This window comes from Castor canadensis, chromosome 9 (assembly GCF_047511655.1).
Source record: "Castor canadensis chromosome 9, mCasCan1.hap1v2, whole genome shotgun sequence".
NCBI classification, from domain to species: domain Eukaryota; kingdom Metazoa; phylum Chordata; class Mammalia; order Rodentia; family Castoridae; genus Castor; species Castor canadensis.
In genome coordinates this window covers 7,734,755-7,757,286 of record NC_133394.1, presented here as the reverse complement: position 1 = coordinate 7,757,286, position 22,532 = coordinate 7,734,755, and the positions used below count along the sequence as shown (strand labels likewise).

General features: G+C 38.9%; 1 protein-coding gene across 2 annotated transcripts; it reads left to right on the top strand.

Moving 5' to 3' along the window:
* The first annotated feature begins 3,841 nt into the window (after positions 1-3,841).
* On the top strand, positions 3,842-16,882 carry Pcdh18 (protocadherin 18). 2 transcript variants are annotated; one of them, XM_020187619.2, is made up of 4 exons: positions 3,842-6,829; positions 7,588-7,673; positions 7,764-7,927; positions 14,923-16,882. In XM_020187619.2, exons 1-4 carry the CDS (start codon positions 4,346-4,348, stop codon positions 15,588-15,590), a joined length of 3,402 nt encoding a protein of 1,133 aa, XP_020043208.1. In that variant the 5' UTR covers positions 3,842-4,345; the 3' UTR covers positions 15,591-16,882. The 2 variants fall into 2 exon arrangements, with proteins under 2 accessions (XP_020043208.1, XP_020043207.1); XM_020187618.2 differs by having other exon boundaries at positions 7,585-7,673.
* The last annotated feature ends 5,650 nt before the right edge of the window (positions 16,883-22,532 follow it).

Below are 22,532 nucleotides of genomic sequence, written 5' to 3'. Positions count from 1 at the left end.
TTGGGATTTCTTAACTTTACTAATCTTTGTAAAGCCTTTTCCTTATAATATCCTAGGATTCAGAGTAGGGTTATTATTCAGAGTCATGATGGCCATATGGTGTCAGGCAGGACTACACATTCTTTCTACAAGGCATTTCACAGCACACGCAATGAGGAAATATTGAAATACTATGCCAATCTCCAAGAAGATCGTAAGATCTATTGCTTTTAAATTGTTGATGGGAATTTACAGATATGGTGAGATGGAAGTGAATACTTATTACTTTAAGTAGTTTTCTTATTTCATATGCTCTGGCAAAATATAAATTAATAGCTAAGCTATTTAAAACAAATCTATATCTGCTTTTCAGAAATGTTAATGACTTTAATTTTACATTCCAGTACCAAAAGGGACATTATTTTTGATGAAATGTGAGACATTTGAGCTTTACAGTAGGGTCCCTAATTTCCCTTCATCTTCAAGAGGAAGGAAAATATTAAAGATTTAGGTATATAAAACTGAATTTCCCTTGAAACAGAAATAATCAAATTAAGTGGTGTAATGGAATTGTCATTCAAGGGTGACAAGATATATTGTCTATGCCAGCTGTTATATTTTCTCTGGATTTAGTAATTTAGAAACAAATTAGGCTGGGGTGGTGAAAGGATAAGACATACACAACTGGGTGGATGTGCTCAACACTCTCCTCTAGTTGCTCAAAAGCACTTGGTTCTCGTGCCTGAGGTCACTCACAATGCCAAGATCTTTCAGAAGTGGGGACCCTTCTTTTCCTTGTCAGTGGAGACTGCCATGTCAAAGAAGGAAGGATCTTTAGTGGCATCCAATCAACTTTCCTTCATTCCTTATTTGAGAAATTGCTTTAAAAGGTCTGCTCTCTTTCCATGACTTTGCAAATGTCCAGAACAAGTCAGTTCAATCAGTTCATCATTAAATGAACACTAAGAGAAGTTAGATTTCTTCCCTAGTAATGATGTGGGGATAGATTTTTGGGGGAGGTATTTTTTTTAGTGATACCAAAGGAGGAAATTATGATTTGATGGAATTAATCAAAACATAAGCAAAAATATTTTTAATTTTGTACTTTTTGAAGGGAAAAACCACTGAGGGCTGGGAGTATCTCTGTGACTCAGTGGTAGGGCTTCTCCCCGGAATGTACAAGCCTCAATCACTACCACCACAAAAATAGACAGGGGAGAGGAAGAAGAAAGAAGGGTGAGGAGAGGGGAGAGGGGAGAGCAGGGAAGGAAGGAAGAAAGGGAGGAAGGAAGGAAGGAAGAAAGGAAGGAAGGACAAAGTAGTATATATTAAGGAAAAATCAAAACAATACTTTCAAGTAAGTACATACAACTTCTCAGGAGATTTTTGAAATGTTTGGTGAAGATAAAATGAAATGTTTGGTGAAGATAATATCACAGGTGAAACACATCATTCTCCATGAAATGATTCCAACTTCTTTAAAGACTCACTTACAGAAATACATTGTGAGTTATACTCAAGGGCTTTTTCACAATAATTATGTTTAAGCATACTGTTGGAAACAGCAGAAGGATTTTAAAGATATTTTTACATTTTATGTATAGGGGAAAAATGTCCTGTACATGGAGTTTTGAGGGGTAGACATCAAATTCACAAAGAAAACTCTCTTAGAACTAATGGAATTAGATTACCTTTGAATTTTCACCCCAACTTTGAATAGTCACTAATTCCTTTCTTTGCTCTTTTGGAGTTTGCACAGGGGTTCCACTAAAGCCTGAATTGATATAATTATTGGCTCAGATTGTTAGAGATCAAGGCCAGATGGCTATGTGTTTCCAAAGTCCCAGTTGCTTGTGGTAGTTTTCCTCATTTGTCTATAGGGCTTGGGGATCAGCAATTTGAAAGCGCTAGAAACTTGTAAAACAGTATTATTCATGGGGACAGAATGTTCATCAGCGTGACTCAGTACTAAAAACATTCATTATAGGCATTTCTATTCTGCACAATTTGCCACACAGCACTGGTTTCAGGAAAGGGGAAAAAAAAGACAATGGCTTATAAAATGCTTTTGAATGCCTAAAAAGAAGAAGGGTTCACGCTGAGACTCCTTTGCTTTCTTTTTTGGAAGAACCTTTTTAGTGACTTTAGCTGAGCTCTGCTGAGAGTAAGCAAAGTGGAAAAATCAGAAAATTACTATTTTTTATATATGTTTCTGGGGGGCAAAATAGAGAGTAGGAGAAAATAAATGAGAAAAATTGAGATTCTGTGAAACAGCAAATATGCAAGTAGATGAAGACAGCTGAGGTATAATGCAGAAGGTAGGAAATAAAAAAAAAAAAAAAGCAAGAATGGAGCCACAATGATAAACTTAAAAGGAATTGCAGAGCGGAAAGAGCATCATAAATAATCACATTTCCAAATAAGAATACCGTATCAGTTTCTGTGACCTGGATAGAGCACAGGCCTCCCAGGATATTTCTAGTGTTCTGATGTACAGGAAATGCAATTTTCAGCTCAGGCGTTTTATTTGTCAGTGTAAACAAGCTGTGGGTTTTTAAAATAGTTATCAGAAAAGTGATTTCATAAATACAGCATACATTTTAAAAATTTGACGTGGAACCTATGGAGCCCGTATCTCTTTAGGACACATACTGAAGGTTCACCAGGCATGGTGGCACCTTTTGTACAAATTGGCATGCAAAAGCTTTGAATGTCTTTTGCCTAAGATAAATAAGATTTTTTGAGTACAAGACAAAGAAATACAAATAATTTTGGCCAAACTCGAGGAAAAGAGTGATAAAAGGTAGAATTCTATTGTTAATGAGTTCTGAATTCCGAGGTGTTGCTTTAAGTCTTGCTAATTAGGAGAAATCCAGAGCAAGATAGCCCTTTTCTTATCTTCAAAGAACGAAGATGAAAGAAAACAGAAAATGAAACCTCTTCACTTGTTCTGTTCTTTACAACACAGCACAGAGAAAATCTGCTTGTGCTCCTAGGAGGAGAAAGACCCAAGAATTTCCCGAGGCGGGAGGGGAGGACAGAGGAAGGAGGAGGGCTGAGGAACATAATTAGAATCAAGTTTTCAAATTTTATTAAATTCCTCCACCCACAAAACGCACTTAGAGGTATTTTAAGTTAAACCAGCACTTAAGCACTATGAAAAGCGAGATGATTGCATGTTTGTGGCAGAAGAAAGAGTGATTAAGAAAACGAGAACCATTTAGAGTGCCATAGAAAATAAAGGCGACCAGAAGTTGATTTAAAGTTTTTTTTTTTCTTTCGTAATTTGTCTCCCCTTTGTCGTGGCACGCTCAGAGAAAGTGAATGCAGTGGGTGGAAAGGAGGGCAGAGGCCGGGGTGCCTCCCCTCCCTCGCACCCACACCAGGCCTCTCTCTCTCTCTCTTCTCTTTCTTCTCTCTCTCCCATTCTCTCTCTCTTCCCCATCCCTCTCTCCCATTCCCTCTCTTTCCCCTCTTTCTCTCTCTCCTCTCATTCTCTCTTCCCTCGCTCCTCTGTCTCCTCTCATTCTCTCTTCCCTAGCTCCTCTCTCTCCTCTCATTCTCTCTCTCTCCTCTCTCTCTTCCTTCGCTCCTCTCTCTCCTCTCATTCTCTCTCTCTTCTCTCTCTCTCCTCTCATTCTCTCTCTCTCCTCTCTTCCCTCGCTCCTCTCTCTCCTCTCATTCTCTCCTCTCTCTCTCTCTCTCCTCCCATTCTCTCTCTCTCATTCTCTCCTCTCTCTCTCTGTTCCTCACCCCCCCCCCGCCCCGCGGGCTCGCTCCCCCGGCCCCGCCCCCCTCCCCGCGCGCGCCCCGCGCTCGCCCGCGCGTCCGGCCTCCAGAGCGCTGGATTTGGAAGGCCGCTGATTGGCTGGAAGCGATTCAGCACGCGCCGGGTCGGAGCTTTGTCTGAGTTGAAGTGAAGTTGTAGCGATCCGAGCTGGAGTCGGAGCCGCGGCGTGAAGTCTGCAGCCAGCCGGGACCACGGCCGCCACCGCCACCGCCACCGAGGGAGGACCGTCCGCGCCCCGCCATCCTTGGAGTCCGCGCCGCCGCGGGCGCGCACCGCACGGCGCCCTGGTGACCCGCTGCGCGCTGCACCGCGGACCCGGCCGGCGCCCCCACCCCCCTTTCCTCTCCACCTCCCCAAATGCAAGCATCGGACTCCACCCCGGTATCTGCGAATCGAGACACGGTGTGTATGTCACAGAACTTTGCGAGCTTTTAATTGCTGTGCTGTGTGATTAAGAGACGCTTTCAAGTGTCCAGGGTGCCAAATGTCGTCCAGCTTTAAGTTGGCGGAGGAAGTTGGGGGAATCGCTTTGCTGGTTTGACTTGCGCTGGGAGGGGAAATCTCTAAAAGGGACCAATGCATCCAATCTCTAAAATGCGCTTTAGATTTGTTTTTGCACTCCTGATGGTATCTTTGGATCACAGTGCGCTGAGCAAGAATTTGAAATACAGGATTTATGAGGAACAGAGAGTTGGATCGGTCATTGCGAGACTGTCCGAGGATGTGGCTGATGTTTTATTGAAGCTGCCCAATCCTTCTGCTGTTCGTTTTCGAGCCATGCAAAGGGGGAACTCTCCACTGCTTATAGTCAATGAGAATACCGGGGAAATTAGCGTAGGGACGACCATCGACCGGGAGCAGCTGTGCCAGAAAAACTTGAACTGTTCCATCGAGTTCGATGTGATCACCCTGCCCACAGAGCATCTGCAGCTCTTCCACATCGAAGTCGAGGTGCTGGATATTAATGACAATTCCCCGCAGTTTTCGAGGGCTGTCATCCCTATCGAGATATCCGAGAGTGCGGCTGTAGGAACTCGCATCCCTCTGGACAGCGCATCTGATCCTGATGTCGGGGAAAATTCCCTGCACACATACTCCCTGTCTGCCAATGATTATTTTAATATCGAGGTCCGGACCAGGACTGATGGAGCCAAGTATGCGGACCTTATAGTGGTCAGAGAGTTGGATCGGGAGCTCAAGTCCAGCTATGAGCTTCAGCTCACCGCCTCGGACATGGGAGTGCCCCAGAGGTCCGGCTCGTCCATCCTGAAAATAAGCATTTCAGACTCCAATGACAACAGCCCCGCTTTTGACCAGCAGTCTTATGTAATCCAACTCTTAGAAAACTCTCCTGTGGGCACTTTGCTCCTGGATCTGAATGCTACCGATCCAGATGAGGGCGCTAACGGGAAAATTGTATATTCCTTCAGCAGTCACGTGTCTCCCAAAATTATAGAGACTTTCAAAATTGATTCAGAGAGCGGGCATTTGACTCTTTTCAGGCAAGTGGATTATGAAATTACCAAGTCTTATGAGATTGATGTGCAAGGCCAAGACTTGGGTCCGAATTCAATTCCTGCTCACTGCAAAATTATAATTAAGGTCGTAGATGTCAATGACAATAAACCTGAGATTAACATCAACCTCATGTCTCCTGGAAAAGAAGAGGTATCTTATATTTTTGAAGGGGATCCTATTGAGACGTTTGTTGCTTTGGTTAGGGTTCAAGACAAGGATTCTGGGCTGAATGGAGAAATAGTTTGTAAGCTTCATGGACATGGTCACTTTAAACTTCAGAAAACGTATGAAAACAATTATTTAATCTTGACCAATACCACGCTGGACAGAGAAAAGAGATCTGAATATAGTTTGACTATAATCGCTGAGGACAAGGGGACACCAAGTCTCTCTTCAGTAAAACATTTTACTGTTCAAATCAATGATATAAATGACAATCCACCCCACTTCCAGAGAAGCCGGTATGAATTTGTAATCTCAGAGAACAACTCACCAGGCGCATATATCACCACTGTTACAGCTACAGATCCTGATCTTGGGGAAAACGGGCAGGTGACATACACCATTTTGGAGAGTTTTGTCTTGGGAAGTTCCATCACCACCTATGTAACCATTGATCCATCTAATGGAGCCATCTATGCTCTCAGAATCTTTGATCATGAAGAAGTGAGTCAGATCACTTTTGTGGTGGAAGCAAGAGATGGTGGGAGTCCAAAGCAACTTGTGAGCAATACCACAGTTGTGCTCACCATCATCGATGAAAATGACAACGTCCCTGTGGTTATAGGGCCTGCACTGCACAATAACACTGCAGAAATCTCCATCCCCAAAGGGGCCGAGAGTGGCTTTCATGTCACAAGAATAAGGGCGATTGACAGAGACTCTGGGGTAAATGCTGAACTCAGCTGCTTCATAGTAGCCGGTAATGAAGAAAACTTCTTTGTAATTGATCCACAATCATGTGACATCCATACCAATGTGAGTATGGAATTCGTTCCCTACACAGAGTGGGAGCTCTCAGTTATCATCCAGGACAAAGGCACCCCTCAGCTGCATACCAAAGTCCTTCTGAAGTGTGTGATCTTTGAGTATTCAGAATCAGTGACAAGTACAGCAATGACCTCAGTAAGCCAGGCTTCCTTGGATGTCTCCATGATCATAATTATTTCCTTGGGTGCAATTTGTGCAGTGCTATTGGTTATTATGGTGCTATTTGCAACTAGGTGTAACCGAGAAAAGAAAGACACTCGATCCTACAACTGCAGGGTAGCAGAATCAACTTACCAGCACCACCCAAAAAGACCATCGAGGCAGATTCACAAAGGGGACATCACATTGGTGCCTACTATAAATGGCACTCTGCCCATTAGATCTCATCACAGATCATCTCCATCTTCATCTCCTACCTTAGAAAGAGGGCAAATGGGCAGCCGCCAGAGTCACAACAGTCACCAGTCACTCAACAGTTTGGTGACAATTTCATCGAACCACGTGCCGGAGAATTTTTCATTAGAACTCACCCATGCCACCCCTGCTGTTGAGGTAAGACCATAACCTGCATCAATTCACAGACAACTCAGCTGTTAGTGTTCAAAAAGCCACATAAGTATTCGTTCTTAAGTGATCCCACCAATAAGTAACAATATGCAAGTCAAATAGGATTTAAGTTACTATGTGGACATGTAGCAAGTACACTCAAAATACTCTTTTCAGTTTTTCTTAAATAATTTGCTTGCTTATATGCAATAGGTGTGATAGTGAAAAATAATGTGGAGCTCTCAAGAGCTTATCTAATTAGTCTCTTCACTTCCCAGGTTAAGGTGTTGGGAAGTCAAAAACTAAAGGGTCTTACTTTGTTTTCATTGTTAAGGTCTCTACTGAAAACTCAGCAGCAGAGGATTCCAGAATCCCAGCTCTTGCATGTTATATTTGCCCAACTTTAGAAAATGTTCTGACATTATTTTAGCTAGATGTGCTACAATGGATTTTATAGCATTTTCTGTATGTTTTTAAAATTGACCATTTATCTGAAATTAATCAGCTATTTAAAAGGGAGTTTTCTTTCAAAAAAAAAAATCTGTGTTAGTAGATCACACAAACTTCTCTGGGATGTATTTCAGTTGATTTTGGTGACTGGCTGCACAGCCAGCCACAGGCTGGCATATGCAGATCTTTAAAATGGAGGTAGCATGATCTATTTAGTATGAAATAATAAGTAACTGTTTTTCCTTGCTTAAAGAGTGTGGGTGCTTGGGGGTTTTCTTTTCAGGAATCAGTTCTGTCTATTTGGTTTCCAGCAGGTCTCTCAGCTTCTTTCAATGCTTCACCAGGGGCAATATCAGCCAAGGCCAAGTTTTCGAGGAAACAAATATTCCAGGAGCTATAGGTATGAATTATTCTTGCATTGCTTATGAAGTCTCAAACAACAGGAGTGCTGAAGAGTATCAACCATATTTCCCCTGATTGATCTTTCTAGATATGCCCTTCAAGACATGGACAAATTTAGCTTGAAAGACAGTGGCCGTGGTGACAGTGAAGCAGGGGACAGTGACTATGATTTGGGACGAGATTCTCCAATAGACAGACTGCTGGGCGAAGGATTCAGTGACCTGTTTCTTACAGATGGAAGAATTCCAGCAGGTAAGGTCTTTTTCTCCAGATCTACTACAATACCAGTAAAATGAAGAATTTCTCCCATGCTTCTATTTCTTCTTTATTTGCCAATTGCTCTAAAGAATCAGTAATCTGCACACTATTAGCAATGAAAAGAAAGTGGAACACTTTAGAATTATTTTAAAATTCATAGTGCACAGTTGTTAGAGAAGGAGGAAACATGAGAGCTTAACAGAACGAGAAGGAAGGGGCAGGGAGGGCAGAACAGAAAGCCAAACCATCTGCCCCATCTAAACTGCCATAGGACCCTCTTGAGCAATTCTCTAAAATTACTGGGTGCTTGTTTTTATTCAGACAGCCTGTTTTGGTGCATAGTGGCGAAATGGACTGTAATTTGGAGGATACATTTCCTGTGATGGGAACCAACTCACAAAATGAGAGACTAAAATACACTAGGAAGGCTGCACTTTATGCACTAAAAATAGGGAAAAGAATGCACCTCTGTAGGTGGCAAGCATAGAATATTTCTTGCTACCTCTCATTTTATGTCTATACCATAATGGAAGAGGAATAGGGATTTATTTTATAAGCACACAGCTTTGATGGAGGAGATTCTGTTAAGTTTTGAATCACATTTTCTTTTTTTTTTTCTCTTTCTCAGTTACTTTATTATTATTTTTTATTATTATTCATATGTGCATACAAGGCTCGGGTCATTTCTCCCCCCTGCCCCCACCCCCTCCCTTACCACCCACTCCGCCCCCTCCCTCTCCACCCCCCTCAATACCCAGCAGAAACTATTTTGCCCTTATTTCTAATCTTGTTGTAGAGAGAGTATAAGCAATAATAGGAAGGAACAAGGGTTTTTGCTGGTTGAGATAAGGATAGCTATCCAGGGCATTGACTCACATTGATTTCCTGTGCGTGGGTGTTACCTTCTAGGTTAATTCTTTTTGATCTAACATTTTCTTTAATGTTCTTTTCCTCTTAATTGTGCAGTACAAACTCTCTGAAGCAACTGAGTAAGCACTGGCTCCATCACTGTAGCAGCCCTGTTACTAAGCACTGCAGTATTCAATCAACTCTGAGAACCACAGAAGTGCTCCTTTTCCTACCCATATTTCTTTGAATGTTGATCAGGTGACTGCCATTTGGAAAATGCAGGAAAGGCAGAATGGTGTTCTATCACCCACCTTTAATTTTTTTTCTAACATCCCCTTTCCAAATACAAACAAGTAAGTGAGCATAGAAAATAACCATGAGGGAGCTATAAAAATTCACAGGAAAACCAATAAATAGAAGTTCTAGCTCTTGTAAATTGTAATAGTTAAGATGACAGTGGCCCCACCGGCAGCAGGAGTAATGGCCAGCTCTGTCCCTGTGCTTATTCTGAGCTAAGGCTGAATACTCCAGGTCCACATGAGCTCTATCCACTTAGGCTCTTTCAGAACATTGGAATTAGGTGATGTTGGAATTAGTTGTAGTGGCAGTAGTTGAAATAATTTAAATGTCAATGAATAAACATCTTAAAAAATTTTAAATTTATAATATTGTATTGAAATTATGCCTGCTGGAGTTAGTTGAAGTGTGGTGATAAAAAGTTTCATATTTTTTTCCTATTTTCAAATAGAAACTTATAAAAGTTAGAAAATGCACCCCACATCAGGCAGGTTGTATACAGTGGAGGTGAGATTTGAACCTGTTTCCTCACTCAAACTCTAATCTATCAGATACATGAAGTAACAGGTGTTTACCTCCTTAAAAAATTGAGTTGCTTATTTGACCTTATATCCAAAAGTCTTACTAGTTACTGTGTAACTATTAAATGTTGCTATTGAGTTATGTTGTTATGTAATAGATACTGCGTATCTCTGGCCAGATGAATGTATAGAAAGGACTTCTCACAGCATTAAAGCCTTTAATGTACATGTTTGCATAGTCATCCATGGTGCTTTCTTTTTTAATTCCTAGACTTCCTAGACCAATTTGAAGATAAAAATGTAAAAATCTAGTGAAATATAGATGGCCTCTGATACCTTGCTCAAAGAGAATCAGTTTTATTATTTTTGCTTATATAATAATGAAGGAGCTGACTGAATTTCTGTGATTTTGTGATTCTGTGGTACTGCCTGGACCCAAACCTTGAATAATGTAATTTCACAAATTATGATTTCATAAAACATGGAAGTAACACAATGGGCATGATATCAATATTGCATTATACATTTTAAAGTTCATATGAAGTTTATTCAGTGAGACATGAATTTATCATCATAGTAGAATGGAGAATAACTGCCTTAGATAGATAATCTTGCCATTTGTGGGACTGAAGAATGCCTAAAGTCCTTTAATTTTAAAATCTTTTAAAAAAATATTTCATGTATTTTTAAATTATTTGTTCATTTATTTCAGTGCTAGAGATTGAACCCAAAGCCTCTTGCATGCTAAGCATTAGCATAAGTGGTCTACCACTTAACTACTTAATCTAAACGAGGTCAAGATTCCTACTCTTCCCTGTATTTTCAGTTTCTACCTCCCCATATTTCACATCAGGAGAGTTACCTAGCACTCAAACTAAAACAAAAATGAAAGTACAAGTACTAAAGAGAGAAGATGTTGGGGAAACAATAGATGGGTAAAAATAAGCTAGAAAACAGTGAGTCTTGCTTTCTGAGTGATTTTAAGCTCCATTCACGTCACATTTCATTCTAAAACTAGGATTTCACCTTTATGTTGTCACTAATAAAATTTCCATATTTACACAGTTATACCTAATTCAGGAATCTGAAGGGACAGCTATATTGCTGGTATATAGCAAGGTGTTAGAGCAAATTATATTACAGAATATACATTCCTGCCTCACTTGCTTCTTGTCACCATGTGTAGTGTGATCTGAGCTGTCTTGCAGGTACAGACACAGGAACTCACCAGTGGTTCATGAAGTGTGTTGATGTTCGTTCAGCACAGACTGCAAAGTTCATACTGAGTGTCTATGGCAAGAGAACCATCCCTTAATTATAAACATTCTGATGACACTTTACCAACATTCTAGTTTATTATTCATTCTTGAAACTTCTGCAGGCACATTAGGGTCTAAAATTTGTGGTTTGTAAATGTATATTCCCAGGAAATACTTCAAGCAGAGAAAAATGTAAGCTCACATCTGAATGCTATTAAAAGAGATCAGCAGTTTTCTAAAGCATATTTTTAGGACTTAAGTGTCTCATTCGAAATGTTTCTCTGCATTAGTCCATGAACAAATATGGATTAGGTTGCACTGTATTGCTTGCCAACAGGGTCATTTCTGGTCATTCATTCTTTTAATTCTCACACAAATATACTACATTCTGAGTGGTAAAATCAGCATGCATTTTGTCTCTTGGCTCATGTTTGTCAACTGTTTTTTTTTGTTGTTCATTACTCATTCAACTTTGAACTATAACACTAAGCATATATGGCTGCCTAGTCTTCATTTTCCAATGTGTTTCGCTGTGCCAGGATGATTTATAAAGCCTTTTGATTCTGTTTCTTATTATACTCCTTCTTCATGATTGAGTCCATTCCACTGTTCGTCATCTGTGGTCTCTGAGTACTTCATACCTTCTTTTTAAACTCTACATCCTCTCTGTTCTCATGGTAGGTGTCCTGGCTCTGTCCTGGCCTTTCTTCCGTGGCTGGTCCATTGCACCAATGTACAAACTGCTATTCCCTCTCTGTGGCTCCTATGGATGTCAAATCTTTCCTTCATGCAGCTTCAACAACCTTTGCAGGACATTTCAATTTACATTTTTTGGCTCAAAATCAATACCTGACTCTTGTTGCTCAGCAACACTGAACAGAACTATTTATCTTGGTGTTCAAAGGCCAATGAAATCCACTCCTAGTTTATTAACCCTCAATCTTTCTGTGTTTGAATCTTTTACAGTAGGGAGAGGTATCTCTTCCCATAACACTCCAGTCTTTTGTTCACCTTGCCCTTCCTACCTGACAAGCTGGCTTTTCTTCACTTTGTGTGTTTAAATGCTGCTTACCTCTCAAAGTTTGTTTCGGATTGCTCTTTGTTTAAAGACATCAGCCTCTATCTCCATTGGCTCTCCTTTTCTTGACGTATACTCAGTATCATTTAGTTAGCTACTTTAATTGGGTATGTATGACATCATTTGTTGCATTTGACTCAGCTCTAGATCTCAACCTTTTTTAGGGTGGGATGATGTCATAGCACTTTGCAGACAGCAGACTCTCAATAGATAGCTGAGTTGTCACTCAGTAGCTAGACTTTATAGAAGGTAGGCATGCTTTTCTTATTATACTCACTTTCCTGATTCTTGACCCACTTTTAAGATGTAGTACAGTGACAAACTTAGTTGTGTAGTGGAACAGGAGAGCTTCTTCTTCTACCATGTCCCCCATCTCCAAATGACACAACCAACTGGCAGAGCTTTCAAAAAAGTGACAGACAAACTAGCTTCTTACCAGCATATCCGGATCCCTGGGTATGGGATGGAACATTTGCAGGACTGGAAATATTTCCAAACTGTTGAATCTCCAGGAAAATAATTGAGAATATCAATGAAAATCTCTTTCTCTCTCTCATTTGCTTTTATTGTCATTTTCTTCATTAGCCTTTCATCGTTTTTCTTCATTTCTTTTCTTTCTTGGTGGTACTAGGAGTTGAATTCAGGGCCTCAAGCTTGCTAGGCACTTTACTGCTTGAACCACACACCCCAGCCCTTTTTATGTTGGATACTTTGGAGACAGGGTCTTTGTGCTTCACCATGTAGCTGGGATGACAGGTGTGTGCCACCATGTTCAGCCATTAGTTGAGATGGGGATCTCACAAACTTTTTGCCTGGGCTAGTTTCAAACTATGATCCTCCTGACCTCTGCCTCCTAAGTAGCTACTTTAAAAAAAAAAATTGATTATTTTGCAATTAATTTGCTACTTGTTCTTCTGATGAAATCACAAATAGCATTCACAGTTTTCAAATAATTCCTGTGATCAAAATTACCTTTTTACATGTGCTGTCAGACTGTAACGATCACCCAGACTGTATTGTTGGTTATATGCTGATTATCTTCAGGTTTCTCGAAAGCTAGATTATGTTCAGGATTCTTAGAGTCCTGCATCATTTTTCTTCCTAACTGCCATCATTAAACAATAAAGCAAAACAAAGCCAATCAAGCAATCCAGCAAGCAAAGAAGTCTTTCCCAAGCTAAGTTAAAGGCCAGAGACTCAAATGAAGAGGTGTCAGCAGGTTTGTTCTCCTTCCTTCTGACAGGATGTGAGTAAGACAATAGATCCAGGTCTCATTTCTATTTTCAAAGACCTAGGGAATTAAGGCAAAAAAATTATTACCACCGTGATAGTTATTACACTGCTGAGAAAGTCTCACTGCTATTTAGGTATTCCATTTCTAATTCCTTTTGTTCACATCCAATAATGAAAAACAACAGTTGGTAAATATTTCCAAAAAGTAATAATACGTGAACTTAGGTCATCTAAACTTGCTTTTGTGCTTACATGAACCTGCCTCATTCACATTTAATCTTTCTTTATAGTAAAATTATACTCATGTTTGTCCTCTTTCTTTGCCTGATTCTCATGGTTATTACTGTTTACACTTTCCCATACTTCTTTTGTATTATAACCTGGCTTTCATTTTTGTTCCTCAAAATTTCCTCTTTTCCATTAAAAATTAAGGTCCAGAGGGAGTTTAAGGGCAGAATTATCTTGAAGCCTCCATCAGTAAACAATGACCTTTAAACAAAGACCATTATTTCTCCTTGCTTTATTTTTCATTCAGAAAATAAATAATATGTGCAGATGCCTTTCCAGGTGGTGGTGATACCATAGTGAACATGGCAGACAACTTGGTTTCCCTGACAAGGGAATTGACATTCTTCAAGAGTCATCTTTTCAACAATAATTTAGGAGGAAGAGAAATCTTTAAGTAGCCATATCTATAAAATTAGCCCTCAATATATAGGTATGGCTAATACCAATCCAATTTTTTTCACATAAGAGAGCATTACTTTGAATTTTCTGAAATTCTGTTCTTTGCTCTAAAATGGAATGATACTGAAAGGACATAGTGTTCTCTGAAATAAGTGGTTTGTGGAGTATATTTTACTGTCTGTGTTTCCTGGTTTTCATGTAGTTTAATTATTATATTTGCCACATTTAGAGATTTTGTCCTCTTTATCTGGTTCTTTTTTTTTTTTTTTTAATTCTGTCACTTTCAGTGAGTGTGACCATCACATTCCAGTAGGGCATCAAAACATATATAATAAAACTCATGAGTGTATTTCCTATATTATTGAGCTTTTGGTGACTTTTCCATGTTTTTAAGTATTAATATGTTTCAAATCTTTAAGAGAAGACTTCATAGAAGGACAGGGACAGATACCCAATAATTAAGGATATCTTTATTGCTTGTTAAAGTAATAAGCCAATAAGTAATTTACAAAACCTTTAAGAGAGATTAATAAGTACGATTAACCTGGTGGCTAATTATATTTTCCATGCCTCCATTAACACTAAAGCAGGTGAGAAAAACCTCAATACCAAGCAAGTTACACAAAGATATAACTGAAGCATTGTCTGATGACACTCTAAAGTTAAGAATTTCACCTTAAAATTCCATTGCTTAGAATTTATGCTTTTATTTCATCATCCAAGCCATAACTGTTTTCCAGTCATGTATAAATTTCTCATGTATACATTGTCAATCCATTTTCTTATTACTCTAGTAACAGAATATTCCTGAGAAGCACATGACTGATAAACCTCCTTTCCTTAGTCAGTAAACAAGAAAAATATACACCTGCAGATGTGTCCATAAACCAAGTGGTCACATTAGATCTGCAACTGTAGCGTGTGTATTATGCCTAGAAGCAGATTGGCATCATGGTAATACTTTAAACCTGTTCTATTCTGTTTTCAATAGTAAAATGACATTTTTCCATCATTTTGAGTCATGCCAAGTGTCATAATGCATCCCCATTGCCTTCCTGAGTGCAGCTATGAGACTGTGTACAGAGGAGTGCAGAGTCCTGGGACACTCGGACCAATGCTGGATGCCACCACTGCCCTCACCATCCTCAGATTACAGGAGCAACATGTTCATCCCAGGGGAAGAGTTTCCAGCACAACCCCAGCAGCAGCACCTGCACCAGATTCTTGAGGATGACAGCCAGCCCACCGAAGCCGGTGAGAAGAAGAAGAGTTTTTCCACGTTTGGGAAGGACTCCCCAAATGATGAGGACACTGGGGACCCCAGCACATCCTCCCTGCTCTCAGAAATGAGCAGTGTGCTCCAGCGCCTCCTTCCCCCCTCTCTGGACACCTATACCGAATGCAGTGAGATGGATAGGTCCAACTCCTTAGAACGCCGGAAGGGGCCTGTGCCAGCCAAAACTGTGGGCTACCCACAAGGGGTGGCAGCCTGGGCAGCCAGCACACACTTTCAAAATCCCACCAACAACTCTGGGCCCCCACTAGGAACTCACTCCAGTGTGCAACCCTCTTCAAAATGGCTGCCAGCCATGGAAGAGATCCCTGAAAACTACGAAGAAGATGATTTTGACAATGTGCTCAACCACCTGAATGATGGGAAACATGAACTCATGGATGCCAGTGAGCTAGTGGCTGAGATCAACAAACTCCTTCAAGATGTCCGCCAGAGCTAGGAGATTTTAGCAAAGCATTTTGGTTCCATATATATGGAATTAGGGGACAGAAAAAACCCTGACAGAACTGGCACTGCCAAATAGTTGCATTTATCATAAATGTGTCTGTGTATATTGAATATTAAATACTGTATTTTCGTATGTACACAATGCAAGTGTGATTATTTTAATCTGTATTTTAAAAATACATTTGTACCTTATATTTATGTGTAATTTAACAAACAAATTTTATTTTTTTACTCCCATGACAGACATGTCTTTCCTAATCATGTAGAAACTAGTCACTGTTTAAATCTGATATATGATTCAATCACAAAGTGTAAAGGTATTGCTTAGATTACTTTAGTTGGGCAGAATTATCATGCTTTGTGAATACCCTCACTAATGCATTATACAATTATTTCCATTTAACGATCCAACTTCTTTTCCAATACTTAAAAAAATTAGCATCATTAAAAATGTAAAACTGTTTTCTTTTTATTATTTTCATTGCTCTCTGCTAGCTGTGATTGTTTGACCTACAGCAAAATTGAAGAATGAAATGAAGTGTTATTTTAGGACTGGGAAGCATCTTGAGGAATATTTATGAGATGACTATGTCAAATGAATTTTTCACAGTCGATGATGTAAACAGGACTAAAGTCAATGTCTCTTGACTCCCACGCCCTTACAGTTGTGGGGCATTTCACTGGCCTGGTGCTGGAAATACTTTCCTGCACTGCGTCTACTCATAATGAAAGTAAACAATGAGTTTCATTCCATCCTTGTAATATGGGATGGGATCCAAGGAAACAGAATCTATCTTTAAGTGGATAACAGTATATATCCTAAAAGTATGAAGTATTAGTGGACAAGACAGTTATGTCAGTGTCCCTCCTAGGGTAGCAAACGTAACTGATTTATTTCAAAATCATTCTGTTTTACTCTTCCCCTTTCCTCCTCTTGCAATACTTGAAAATTTTCATCTTTTGCTTTTTTTTTTTGCTATAACTATTCACTTTGAGCTCCATCTCCACTGCATGGTCTTATAGTTTTGCTTGTATTTTTATTATATGAACATTTATAAAGTCATGTTTTTGTTACTGCAAGTTTTTATTTGTTGTGTGACAAATGGGAATTTATTTATTGTGCTGTTATCTCTGTGTGGAATGCCTTGGTACGAGAAATTCTTCTTATGACTATTATTGTTTATGACCAAGCTTCTATTAGTGCTATTTCTATTAAAACACTATCCTGATTGTACTCCCCCCAAAATTTTACTGTCAGTGAAAATAAAAGAAAAATTAAAGAAATGCCAGTGATCTCTCTGTAAATCAGCGTCCTGTTCCTATATACGTGTTCCAAAGCTTTGTGTGCCCCACACCCTCCCTGACAGGGTGACTCAGTGCTGGGTTTCAAATGATAGGGAGGAACAGCCATTGGCTTGTCAAACAAGGAAATCACAGTGGAAAGAGAATGAATTTGAGATCTGTCATAAGAATCGAAGTAGCTGATCATATTACAACTGGATTAAATATTCTCAATGCATTTGCTTAAAGAATAAGAAAATAATGATGGCTGAAATATATTTCAAATTACAAAAAAATTCTTTCTCAGAACATTAAATTGTGCAGGAAGAAAAGGCATCCTTCCATTCTTTCAAACAGCTTAAAACATCCTCCTTCCTCCTTCATGTACCTGCAGGGAATTGAAATACTAGGAAAATGAAGTGACCTAAAGGTGGCTTAAACTGATATTTGAGTTCTCAAATGAGTACTACATTAAACAGAATGTATTATTTCTTCTAAAAGGTACATTTTGCCTTCATGGGAAGGATTGCAATTGCAAGTGAAATTTTAGTTTATTTTTCAGTAGATTACATACACAAAATTAAGCACATTTAAATACATTTGCCTTTCAATGTCACTTCATTTCAGTACCTATGATCATTAGGAAAAGACTTTCATAACCTCACTGTTCTTAATTTAAAGCATTGGCAGTAATTGAGGAAGCAGAGTTGGAAATAGATAGTTTGAATAATGTGAAGTCAATATAATGCAGTATTAATTTCAACGAAAGACTTCATGTACTGTCCCGGACAGAGCATCCCGTGCCTCCATCCTAGCTTTATCATCCTTCTCCATTTATTGCTTCCCATGTTCCCAGTTTAACAGAATAAGAGAGGAAGATCTCAGCTTTTAGTCCTGCTCCTTTCACCAGTGATATTTTAGTTAAAATGGGATGTCTGGTGCTGTCGTAGTGGCCTAACCTCTCACCAAGCTTATGTCTCCTCTTTTTTTGATACTACACATCTCGGATTGAAACAAACAAAAAAGCAAGTCAATACTCATTAGTCCTTAATCCCTTTGGCCCTATTGCATTTCTTTAAATATCCCTCGATGATAATCATGTGCTGAGGGAACTATCTTCTAAAAATAGAATTCAGCACTGACTCTATGAGTTGGCAAATCCTTCTTTAAATGTTTGTTTATAGAGTGATTAGCACTAGTCATCTTCAAATTCTTCCACACTGTTAACTGTTACTCATTTTTTGTTCATTTCTTTCTTAGTATTTAACAGATTAGGGTCTTGACATTTTGTTAGTCATTTAACCGCTTGCTCCTATCACATGTGAATCTAATTTCCACTTGTTAATAGATAGCTATTCAAAGCAAAAGTTAAATAAGTTATTGTCTTATTGGATTAACTTAATCAAGATATATGTACTAAAATCAGCTTAGCTCCCTCATTTTATTCTCTTAGCACTAATGTCAGAAAATTTTCAAATATGAATTTAAATTATTGACATTAAAATTCAAAGAAAATTTGAATTAACTAATTAGAAATTAATTTCATCCTGCATCAGGTGAGGGGTGAGCATTCCTGACATGGCAGCTTTCAATCCTGTGTGATCCCATACACGTGGTCCATGTGTGTCATTTTTCTTTCCTGTGATGTCACATGTGTGGGTTTAAATTTGTTTACCTTTTCTGCTGTTAAAGAATTGGTTCAAGGCTATTGAAAATGTTTGATATTTCTGTTCCAACTTAGTGCATCCTGAAAATATATCACCACAGCATCAAAGATTAAGGATACAGTGAACTCGGAATAAGGAATAAACATTTATATATAAAAATTAAAATCAAATTATAAAAGTCCTAAAGATTTATATCAAGTTTAAACAAGAATTTGAAAAGTGCATGCACTTCGAAAGAGCTTGCGTATTTCAATTCTTTAATTGCAAGTTAAATTCACAAAACTTCTTTATTTGTTCATGAGCTGTTTTGTGTTGTGAAAGTATATCAGATTGTAATAAATTATAGCAGGATGTCTCTGACTATGATTGACGGAAATAATTCTATATGCTTGCGTTAACTGAAGTTTTAATTTGAAAAATTAGTCTATTTTGGTCACTGAAGAGTCATCTGGTTCAGTTAAGTTCCTAAAAAGAACACAGTCACTTCAAAAATAACTGAAGCACATCTGTTGCACTGCACTGCAACTGAAAATCACTTTATTGCCCAAATTGTGGATTCATTTGTCATTCGTGTAACCAGAGTCATAGTCAAGTACATACACTCTTACTAACAGAAGTAATAGAAACCATAAATATAAGCTAAACCAAAAGCACTGCACAGACATATGCAGTGGATGTGAACTAGTAGTGTGTACTTCTCATGAATTTATTATATTTTTATTGTATGCTAGCTTATACAACTTGAGGAGTTGTTAAGACATTTTATGAGGAGCTGGCATCACAGGAATTGCTACCAAAATTTACAAACTTTCTGACTTTTAAAACTGCAATAACACATTCTAGTCTGGCACTTTAAAATAATAGTTTTCTATTTCCTTTTATGACTTTGCAGGATGCTCTTAATTCTTGTTTGCTTTCTCAGATTTTATCTCTTCAATTTATTTATTTAATGGTACTCCTCCTTGATAATTTATCCTAGTGTCTGCATTTATAGCACCTATCTCCAAATTTTCACATGTATATAGGTCCTCGTACAACCAACCTAGATATTATGATTTTTTTTCTAGTGTCTTTTCTTGGTTATTGATATAACAGGCATCAAATTTTTGATATATAAAGCTAATATTTTTATTTTCAATAAACTTTGCTACTCTGATTCATTAGTTTACAATCAAGAACAAAGAGGTGGGTTTTTTTTGTTCTAACTTTTAAATTAAATGGTTTGAGTGCCTAAAAAAACACTAGTATAGAATACTGCTTATTGAAAGAGGAAATCATTTTTTCTAAGTATAAAACATTTCTCTTATGCATTAAGAGTTGGGCTGGGGATATCGAGCTTGAAGTTTTGGTATCAGCTGAAGCTAAATATAGGAAGAAAATAGATTATTAAGTAAGAAAGACCGTTTGCCATAAGGGGCGGGGATATAATTTAGCTAACTGTTAGGAGCACAAGCCCTTGGGGTGAATAAATTGAGGAGGCTAAAAGCATTACATGCCAGTATTTTTCTTGTTCCCAGTGCCATGATATTTAGAAGAAGCTGCAGGAAAAAGCTTGGGGGACATCCCTCCTTCCCCAACCATGTGACCCAGGAGTGCAGACCTAAAAGGAAGCAGTGACCAGGTGCATGGGCCTTAGGAGCGCAACTGACCTCCTAGGCGCCTTTGCATGGTTGGGTGGTCTGTGTCTAAAGGGGAGGGTCATGGGTTTAACCCCTGTTATGTCTCAGAGTGCTTTATCTAAATGAAGGCAGGCTTTCTAAAAGCTCCAGGTACGTCTCATTTTATTCAAGGTACATTCTATAGCTTAAAATAGCTAGGAGCCACAAATATTCCAGAAAGAAGCAATGCAGCCCTTTCCTACGGAAGTAGGCCTTCATGCTAAACAGTGTTTTAGGTTCTAAACACAACTTCCAGAAAATCATGCTGTACTTAATGAAATAAATCCAAAAACTATAACTGCAAGTATTTTATGAACCTGGAGGCCTTTGGTGTGGACTTTGCCAGCTTCCTGTGGACACTTTTGGAGGTTGCCAAGTGGTGAACTGGCAAAAAAATACAAGAGGGCCACTGGTGAGAGCAGTGAGAGGCTGCAGAGGACCAGCCTCCACTGCTTTTTATCTTAACCTTTGACCTTGCATTCTCCTCGAGTGGTGTCTGAATAGAGGACCAGCATGGAAGATTCTTCTGTTCAGCTTACTATGTGTCTTCTGTGGACTTACTATGTGTCAGACACTGTTCTGGGTGTTTGAGATACACTGATGAAGAAGGCAGTCAAAAAGAGGTGATGAACAATGGCTGCAGTATCAGGCTGTGACTGTCACCACAAGACAAACCTCAGCATCAGAGTGGGCAACACTTCCCGCCAGTGCAAAGAGCAAGCAGAGAACACACGGCCAGAAGTTCTGCTTTGCTTGCACACCCAGGGGCTCAAACAGCTCCTGGGCCATCGGTGCTATGTAAATATTTGTTGAATATATAAATGATAGTATACTTCATCTTGAACTCATGTCCTACTTATGGAGAAGGGGTGAATAAATGCTGCATTACTGCCACTCAGAATTGGGCTCACATCCCACTTAGGTATTCAATCTGGAGGAAATAAGGTAACATTGCCACTGAAAGTTGGCAATTTTTAGTGTTTGTTGCCAGCAACAGGAGTTGGAAATAAAAATATCTGGGACCAGACAAAAGTGTATGTCTATTTGTTTTTCATTTTCCTGAGAGTCATTTAGGTACTTTGTAGTATTTGCTTCTTTTGGGAGGGGGAGGGGAATTTTTTTTTTAGATCAGGCAATGTACCTGAAATGACAATGTTAGGGTTCTAGCACCACGAGTCTCAGGCAGAGTGTTTTCTTCTGTCATTTTTCTATGAACGGGCTCTCAAAAGCTCAAGTGCAGATGTAAACAATTAAATAGTAAGATTCTTTCTTACCTGAGATCTTACCAAATAGATTGAAAGGAAAAATGGTTTTGAATAAGAAATTCAGCTGTGCATAGTGGTACACACCTGTAACCCTAGCATTCAAGAGGCAGGAGAGTCATGAGTTAGAGGCCAGTCTGTGCTACATAGTGAGATTTTTTGTTCTAAAAAAAACCCAAAACCAACCAATCAAGCAAACTATGGTCCATATTAGTGTTAGATGGGGAAGGTTAACAGTGACAAAAAATAAATCTGAAATGAATAATTATAAAATATACCAGAAATGTCTTCTCACATAACACTCTTTAAAGAAGGAATAAACCTTGAAAGAGCAGCCTTCCTTTATGAGATGATTTGGGGACCAAATGTTTCCTAGAGACTGTCCTCACATAACCCTTCACTGGAGAGGGACCTCATTTCCAGCCAGACTCAAGGGAAATGATGAGAAAGACGTGGGGTTAGGAGATCATTAGGACCTGCCCTGAAAGTGTCATGTGTCACTTCTCTGACAGTTCATTGGCTAGAAACAGTCACATGACCACATGGAAGGCTGAAATTCTGGCCATTATATCTGATGAGCAAAGATGACTCCACAACACAATTGTTAAGAGTTCCGACACCTCCAAAATGTCTCCACAGGTCATAGATGTCACCTCTGCAATAATTTTCACTTCTCTAAGTCCCACACTGGAACTAAGGACCTTGAAAGAACAGAGATTATATTTTCTATCTATTTTTGTGTCTCTGGAGACTAATACACTTTTGACCTGCCTAAGGTACTCAGTCTTTGAGTAAGTAAAAATAAAAAAGAGTACTTTTTCAAAATTCTATATCTCAGTTGGAAGAATGGGGGCAAGGAGTGGTATGTTATAAGGAAGGGTTGATGGCTGTAATAATTATCAGAATCGTCATTTTTCAAAATAAATATCATTTTCTCCCCAAATCTGATAGATATCATTGAAGTGCTTTCTGATTGTGGAGAGTGAACACTATGTATAGGGCAAAGAAATTTTCACTTTTTAGACAGGGTTTCCCTAAGTAGCCACGTTGGCCTGGAATTTATAAA